This window comes from Limulus polyphemus, unplaced genomic scaffold, assembly GCF_000517525.1.
Source record: "Limulus polyphemus unplaced genomic scaffold, Limulus_polyphemus-2.1.2 Scaffold89, whole genome shotgun sequence".
In the NCBI taxonomy this organism is placed as follows: Eukaryota; Metazoa; Arthropoda; class Merostomata; order Xiphosura; family Limulidae; genus Limulus; species Limulus polyphemus.
In genome coordinates, this window is record NW_013665699.1 from 67,367 (window position 1) to 76,837 (window position 9,471).

A 9,471-nucleotide genomic window follows, 5' to 3' on the forward strand; every position below is an offset into this window, starting at 1 on the left:
CGATACCCGTGGTGGGCAGAGCACAGATAGTTCATTGTGTAGCTTTGTGCTTAATTCCAAACAAACAAACAACAAAGAAACATTAATACATTTTTAAGCAGCATTTTTTATTTATATTCATAAAACATCTGGATGTAAAATGATCGATCTTTAAGTGCGATATTAATTTTAGTAAGTTATAACGTAAAATTCAGTATTCGATCCCTGTGGTGGGCACGGTACAGATAACCCACTGTGCAGCTTTTTTTTTGCTTAACCGGAAAGATTTAAACATAGTTGACCCGATGATTATTTTCCGTTGTTGTTGCCCTCATATTTTATTAGTTTTTCTGTGCTTTCCTACGTAAAATACCAAGAGAAATTTTGGCTATTGTATATTGTAATAAAAAGCATTTTCCCTTATCTTTAGGGTAAGTGCTGACGAGTGGTAAGAGTGCCGGAATGTGGGCCTAAGGTTCTGTGGTTTACGACTTGTTACCGCGAGAAAAAAAATGGCGCTCTTCACTTTGGACCCTTGGTGCGTTATAAGAGCGACAGCCAAATCCAAACGCTACTATGTCAGACAAAAGCACCCGAAGAGTTGGCACTGGAAACTTAAGACTAGCTGCCTTTCCTCTAGTCTATTACTTCAAAATTAGGGATGGCTAGCCCTCGTGTAGCTTCGCGCGAAATCCAATAAACAAACAGTCTTAATTTTTCATCATGAAAACGTATTTCATTTTATGACCAACGTACACGCTACCGGAACAAATTCTATACATAAAAACGAGATCTTATCTCAAGATATTTACTACAGATATATATACATAACGATATTCAAACGTTATAAAAATCTTATAAGTTTCACAGTTACGTAAAAGTTTGATTTGATTTTGAATTTTCGCGCAAAGCTACACGAGGGCTATCTGCGCTAGCCGTCCCTAATTTAGCAGTGTAAGACTAGAGGGAAGGCAGCTAGTCATCACCACCAACAGCCATCTCTTGGGCTACTCTTTTACCAACGAATAGTGGGATTGACCGTCACATTATAACACCCCCACGGCTGAAAGGGCGAGCATGTTGGGTGTGACAGGGATTCGAACCCGCGATCCTCAGATTGCGAGTCGAGTGCCTTAACCACCTGGCCATGCTGGGCCTACGTAAAAGTACAATAATTATGATGTTAGATAACGTGAGTTTTTTTATGAGTCCTGAAACGAATCGAATTCGCGTCACTGTGACACAAGTTCATTACTTAAATAATTACGTTAAACTTTCTTATAAAAAAAACCATAAAAAGTAAGCATATAATATATGAATGTATACACTATTAGAAGTAACTGTTGAAACAAGTGATACACATACATGAGTCCCCATAAATGGGTAATTGTAACCAGTTGTCAAGCAGTCATTAGTGCGATACATTTTTACACAATATGCAAAAGAAAAGTGAATGCGTTTTTCAGTCCACTAATATTCTGTATCTAATTCAAACAAAGCAGTACGCGTTGCTTTGACACTACCATAACAATACATGATTGTGAAACATTGTTCCAAATGCCCTGTAGTATTTTCCACAGTTCAGCCAAGTTTTCTGGTTGCTGGTTGACCATCTCAGTTTCCATATAAGCTCGTACATAATATTCATATCTCGATTTTGTGAAGACTAATAATATTCATATCTCGACTTTGTGAAGACTAATAATATTCATATCTCGATTTTGTGAAGACTAATAATATTATATCTCGATTTTTTGAAGACTAATAATATTCATATCTCGATTTTGTGAAGATTAATAATATTCATATCTCGACTTTGTGAAGACTAATAATATTCATATCTCGATTTTGTGAAGACTGATGATATTATATCTCGATTTTGTGAAGACTAAGCTGTGGTTGTGAGTGTTTCATCGGATCTTGGGTCATTACATTTGCTGCATGCTTGGAATCCTTGTTTTGCTGGAAAATAAATCTCTGTCAAGTGTATCTGGTTGCTGGGGGAATGAAACAATGATTAAGAATCTGCTTGTAGCTGTCAACAGTCAGGGTGCCATCAGTTTTGTATTGATCTCTAAAACCATATACTGATATGCAGTCCACACTTATAAAAGTTCGCAAGAATGCTTCACTATAATATCGTTCTCTTCTCCATCATCGAAACAAACTATCGTTGATTGTTGCCAGCTATTTTTTTTCATTCATTGTGTGAGGTATGACGTTTATTTAGCTGTGTCTTTTTCTTCTATGTAGTATGTTTTAGCAGATAGATATCTCTGGAGGTAACATTCCCACCTGTACTTACAATTAAATCATTGGCAAGATCCTTGCGAATTGTTGTATTTCACACAAAGATCAGGCCCGAGTTCTTTAACATTACGTATTTTACACAAATATCAGGCCCGAGTTCTTTAATATTACGTATTTCACACAAATATCAGGCCCGAGTTCTTTAACATTACGTATTTCACACAAAGATCAGGCCCGAGTTCTTTAATATTACGTATTTCACACAAAGATCAGGCCCGAGTTCTTTAATATTACTTTTGAAGATTTTGGGCTTTCTTCGTCGAGCGCTTCTATTTTCCAGCAATACTTGTTTCACATACATTTTTCAGAGTTTTCTTACAGGTCCTACTGAAACATGAAATATCAGTCTCGTAGAGTAGTCTTCAGAAGCTAAAAGTTTGATTTCTACACGTTTGTCACGTACCATTTCTATCCTGAATCATGATTGCCTTCACTACACTACTGCTGGGAATAATGACTTTTCATGCATTCATAGGCATTATGATTGGTTGAATGTATCTTGATGTACATGAAAGCAGTTTCAATGATTTCTTAGGCTTAAACCTTAGACAATAAGCATGCATTTTTATATGTATAATAATTTAATAGCACATTTTTATGTCCAAACTAATATATAATAAAGATATAGAGCGTTATAAAATAATTTATCTTATAATTTCCACAAAATGATATATGTGTGTGCGTATCAGACATGATTTTCAAGCAGTAGAAAGAAATTTCGTTCTTGCAGCATTTCATAATTTTTTTTGATTTAGTGGTGTATGCCATTCTTACATTAGACAGCTTAATTTCAGGTCAATTGTCCCATGACCGCCTTGATGGTGGGGTGCCATCACTGAAGTACTAGTAACAATATCCTTCCTCTTCTGTTGATCTTCAGCAACTTGGAAGAGCTCTGTGTGCATCTTTTCTATCTATGTGCAATGTTTTCTTTCCGTGTTGTCCTGGGACGACCTTTTTTTCCATTTACTAAACCTTGTAGAATGATGCTCTTTTTTACGTGGCCGAAACATGTCATTTTGCGTCTCTTTATAATGGTTAATAGATTCCCAGGCTTTCCAATGGCTACTAATATATCTGCTCAGATTTATTCATCTGTCCCTTGTGCTGTTTAGGAGCCTGCAGTAAAATCTTATCTCGAAGATCAGTATTCTTCTTCTTTGTGTCTCAGGAAAAATTGTGTCACATCTCAACGTACGAAATACGTAGAGGTTTAATTAGGAACAACTGTGTCACATTTCAACGTACGAAAGCTGTAGAGGTTTAATTAGGGAAAACTGTGTCACGTCTCAAAGAATGAAAGTTGAAGAGGTTTAATTAGGAACAACTGTGTCACATCTCAACGTATGAAAGCTGTAGAGGTTTAATTAGTAACCACTGTATCACATCTCAACGTACAAAAGCTGTAGAGATTTAATTATGAACCACTGTGTCACATCTCAACGTACAAAAGTTGTAGAGGTTTAACCAGGAAGAACTGTGTCACATCTCAACGTTCTGAAGAGTGAATCTTAATATTTACAGAGATACTTTTGCTTCTTAAACCTTGTCGAATTTCTCGAAGGTGGAACTTTGATGGCGATTCTTGTTTTGACTTTTGCGTTCGAGCTTCTTTCTTCCGTGATATTAGCTTCAGGGTGTTCCGAGAGCCCAGTCTTTCTGGTTTTTTTTACAGCCAACATATATTTCTCAAGTTGCTGTGATTCTTCCAAAAGTCCATTTCATCTGCAAAAGTTTTAAATCTTTCATCCTCCGAGTGACACTGTTCTTTCGATATTTTCAAAAGCATCTGTCGTGGTATGTTCTAAGAAGAGAGACAAAGATAGGACGCAGCCTTGTCTCACACCTTCCGTTGTAGAAAACACTCAATCATCCATATCGAGACTGCGTATTCGGCGTTGCTGTTAGGGTCTTGATGGCTGTTATTATCTCTGAGCTGATGCTATGTTTTTTGTTGGTTTTTTTCATTGTTGTTCATAGAGCTTCTTCAAAATAGCCATTAATAACAACTATTACTCTCATAGTTTTTGCCTCCATTGCTTCGTATATTTTTTCACGTCTTCAACATCATTTATTCTGATTTGTTTGTTTGTTTTGAATTTCGCGCAAAAGTTATTCCAGATTTATCTGTGATAGTTGTCCCTAATTTAGCAGTGTAAGACTAGAGGGAAGGCAGCTAGTCATCACCACTCACCGCCAACTCTTGGGCTACTCTTTTACCAACGAATAGTGGGATTGACCGTAACATTATAACGCCCCCACGGCTGAAAGGGCGAGCATATTTGGTGGGACGGGGATTCGGACCAGCGACCCGCAGATTGCGAGTCGAGCGCCCTAACCACTTGGCCATGCCGGGCCCCATTTATTGTGAACATGCATATAAAGACGCTTTCGTTTAGTTTATGATTTTTGTTAACGATTTTTTTCTATTAAAGTTTTTTTAAAGAATTTCAGTAATCAGATGATTTTTTTCGAAATAATTTAACATTTGTTAGTTTTATTTTTTGCTTGCTTCTTGAAGAATTCGAAAGACAAAACATGATGTTTTTCATTGGAGTGTTTGTTTAAAATGGACGCATTGTCTAGTTCTGCATATCATACGATCAGTCTTGTAACTTATTTAATCTTTACAAATTCATATATGAATAATCTCAACAAGTTTTATGAAAGTGCAGCGAATGCGTTCATCATGTCAGTTAATTTTGATGCGTTGTTGATTTTTCCATTATTCTGGAGCCTGACATTGTCTGCTGGTTAGGGCGCTCGATTCGTAATCAGCGGGTTCGAATCCCCGTCACCGAATATATATATATATATATGTGCCCTTTCAGTCGTGGGGGCGTTATAATATGACGTTCAATAATTATTCTTTGATAAAAGAGAAGCCCAAACGTTGAGGGTGAGTGTTGTTGACTAGCTGCCTTCCCTCTAGTCTATCACTGCTAAATTAGGGACGACTATCACAGATAAATTTGGAATAACTTTGAGCAAAATTCAAAACAAACAGTCCATCACTCTAATTTTTATTTTTATTCGAAAGTAACGATACCTTTTTTTTTTATTTTTTATAAAATATAATCTTAGTTTCGACGTTCTTCGGACGAACGTAATGCATTGTAGGGGTATCGACTTTTCTGGAACGTTGGATGCGCTGTTAGTGACTTAAAGACGGTCTTATAGTGAACGATTGTACTCTCAAGATAATGTATTTTTATTTCTATCTAGTCAGGAATCTTTATTTAATCTTTCATGAAGACAATGGAAGGTGAAAGTGATTCGTTTTTTTTTTTCTTTTCGTCTACATACATCGGAGTAACAACAATACAAAAACAAAACTGTATTTCCACATTCTATGTCGTGTAAAATAAAATAAAAAACCAGCAATGTTCAAAGTTGCAATCTTTTATTCACTCGCTTTAACGTAGCCTCTTGTAATAAACGTTCTTATTTTTGTTTGTTTGTTTGTTATGAATTTCGCGCAAAGCTACACGAGGGCTGTCTGCGGTAGCCGTTCCTAATTTAGCAGTGTAAGACTAGAGGGAAAGCAACTAGTCATCACCACCTACCGCCAACTCTTGGGCTACTCTTTTACCAACGAATAGTGGGATTAACCGTCCCTGTATAACGTCCACACGGCTGAAAGGGCGAGCATGTTTAGTGTGACGGGAATTCGAACTCGCGGCCTGCAATTGCGAGTCGAGCGCCTTAACCACCTGGCCATGTCGGGCCCGTTGTTATTGTACAATGCGTGATCATGGAACATGAAAAACATACGTGATCCAGCATTGGTTTTCTTTTCAATGGATCGTGCACTGCCCAATGAACACCGATAATTTTAATTCACAAGAAATTTAGACTAAATTCACCAAGTCATTCGTTGTCACGTGTATAAGCAAAGCAAGTAATTGACAAAATATTTCCTTTTCTAAGGTTTTCTACGAAAATTTGATAATTTCTATTACGATTTAAAAAAAAATCATTTGATTCAAAATTCTCATTCACGTGTCTCTTTGAGCCTATAAAAGCAGAAGGAAATTCTTCATTTTATCACATAATTGTTTCTAAATATTTGAGCAAAAATGGAACTCGAGATATATTTTTGATTCTTCCCTGTGAATCCTAAATCAAAGAATTTTTTATTTTACTAATTTTGAGATAGAATAGTATGCGAACTTCAGTTTACATTTAAAAAAAAGGCGTTATTCGTCTGTATTAACTCTGACCTAGTTTTAAAATATTTATAAAAATGTGTATGTTTACAATAGGAAAGTTATACAGATATATTTAATTTTCTTTTAAAGCTATGATTTTAATGAATTATCAGCTACGTGTTTACAAATAAGCGTGACAGTCAATTACTCCATTGTTTTTTTTACATTTTTTTTTAGTTCCCCAAACCGACATCCATGGCGGAAGTGACCTCTTTGTTGACCCCGGAAGTCCAATAAACTTAACATGCGTGATCAGTGACAGTCCTGAGCTCCCTTCTTTCATTTTTTGGTACCACAACAATCGTATGATTAACTACGACCTACCAAGAGGACATATCTTTGTCCAGAAAATCCGTCAGGATACAGCTATTAGCAAGCTTTATATTGAAGATGCAAGACCTGGAGATTCCGGAAACTATACCTGTGACCCTTCTAATACTGAGCCTTCTAGCGTGCTTGTTCACGTAGTGAAGGGTAAGCCGTTTAAAATCTACAAATTCAGCACATTTTATCTAAAGTTTATAAAGATAGTCTTATTCGTGCAATTTAACAACATGTGATATAATTCTGTTTTATAAAGTAGTTTGCTTTGTGTCTTATTTTAGTTTATAAAGTTTTAAAGTTCATTTTGTTTTGTTTGTTACTTGTAAATAATCATCTTTACTTTAATAATCTACCTTTAAATATTTTTATCTAACTTATAAATAAGATGATCTACAACTTTTGAAAGGTGTTTTCAAAATTTGTAAGATATATTTTCGTTTTCAAAATCGTCCTTTTTTATGTTAAGTAGATATTGTTATTTAAACTTATAAATACTATTTGTATTAATGAACATTTCCTATCATATAAACGGGTTCATTTACGTTACAATTAAACTATGGCTTAGTGTTTATCAAGAAGGGCTGCAGATTGAATGGTTCTAGGTTCAAACATTTCCAACTGTAAGCACGTCACAAAATGTTTGTTTTTTAATTTCGCGCAAAGCTACACGAGGGCTATCTGCGCCGTTTAAATGACAAGCGATGGTCAATTCCGCTAAAATTAACTCTGTAAGCGAAGAACAATGCTAATTGTTTGCCCTCCCTCTGGTCATTCAACATTAGGAGTGGTCATTTCTGGACTCTAGGAGTCTCTGATCTTGCCGTTTAGACTATAGAAGTAGTTCAGGTTGAAAATAACATATGCCAAATTAAACATATATATTAGATAAATTATGCTTTCCAAAAAAAAAAAAAGAAAATAGTTCCTCTAGTTTAAAATAAATTATTTATTTCAAAATTGATTTTACCTTTTTTTGTTGTTTTCTACTTATAATCGCTGACAATATAGTAGCGAGGAAGGTGATTTTATTTTCTAGGCTGATTCATTGCACTTAAATATAAATAACTTTCTGTTAGCTGGGTGATACATTTTATAATATAGATAACTTTCTGTTAGCTGGGTGGTACATTTTATATTATAAATAACTCTCTGTTAGATGGGTGGTACATTTTATATTATAAATAACTTTCTGTTAGATGGGTGGTACATTTTATATTATAAATAACTTTCTGTTAGATGGGTGGTACATTTTATATTATAAATAACTTTCTGTTAGCTGGGTGGTGCATTTTATATTATAGATAACTTTCTGTTAGATGGGTGATACATTTTATATTATAGATAACTTTCTGTTAGATGGGTGGTACATTTTATATTATAAATAACTTTCTGTGAACTGGGTGGTACATTTTATATTATAAATAACTTTCTGTTAGCTGAGTGGTACATTTTATATTATAAATAACTTTCCGATAGCTGAGTGGTACATTTTATATTATAAATAACTTTCTGTGAGCTGGGTGGTACATTTCATATTATAAATAACTTTCTGTTAGCTGAGTGGTACATTTTATATTATAGATAACTTTCTGTTAGCTGAGTGGTACATTTTATATTATAAATAACTTTCCGACAACTGGGTGGTACATTTTATATTATAAATAACTTTCTCTTAGCTGGGTGGTACATTTTATATTATAGATAACTTTCCGTTAGCTGGGTGGTACATTTTATATTATAAATAACTTTCTGTTAGCTGGGTGGTAGATTTTATATTGACATCCTTTGACTTGAATTAACACAACTTTCACACATCAGGTATATAATGGCTTTCAGTCCTGAACCGTCATCTAGGTTTTGCTTGCTTGGAAATAGAAGAAAGACATTACAAGTAAAGTAAATGTAAAACTATCTATATATTTAACACACACCATTATACTCTATTTATATATAGAGTAAGAACGTTATTCTTATATTAAATCGGATACCCTTCTAATCCAACATTATATCTTGTGTAAACTCGTTATATTTATATGCTGAAATATACCAGTTTTCCGATCTATTTATTTTTTTTAGATAAGCGCCTTATCAGTTTTTTCCTTGTATGAGTGAGGCTATTTCATTAAGTCAGATCAGGCTTATCTGGTTTATAGTAATATGTATTGTTCGTGCTGTTTGTAATTAATAACTATGTATTTCTGGAAGTTTTACACGTCCTTTGGTAACGTTTAGCAAAAAAAAAGAAGTGTCACAAGACTGTAGTTTTATTAACATTAAAAAATAAATTCTACAAACATTTTATGGAAGACACAAAAACGTGAACATTTTCAAATAAATCACAGGTTAATTTGTATAGAGGGTATTAAGTACGTTATACTAAAACGATTTTAAATGGGTAAATCAGAAAGTCACGTAACAACCACGGTAGAACAGAATGTATCATAACTACATTTGGACATTGTTTGGTATTTTATAAGTACTGTATTGCCACAGAACATTCTCCCCCTCTTTTTTTTAGGGGAGGAGATATGTTCAGATCAAAGATTTAGAATTTACCAAAAAAAAAAAAGAAGGAGATATCTCTTGTATTTAATGGCATTGCAAAACAAAATAATAGGGATGTATGTGAAGTCCCAGAACCATCTAG

At 34.4% G+C, this 9,471-nt stretch overlaps 1 protein-coding gene across 1 annotated transcript in view; it reads left to right on the top strand.

The window, feature by feature from the left end:
• The window catches only part of LOC106468508, a 73,202-nt gene that overhangs the window by 22,297 nt on the left and 41,434 nt on the right, over nucleotides 1-9,471 (top strand). The window contains exon 4 of the mRNA XM_022397646.1: nucleotides 6,678-6,974. Coding sequence (XP_022253354.1) covers nucleotides 6,678-6,974 — 297 coding nt within the window. The remainder of the gene's footprint in view (nucleotides 1-6,677; nucleotides 6,975-9,471) is intronic.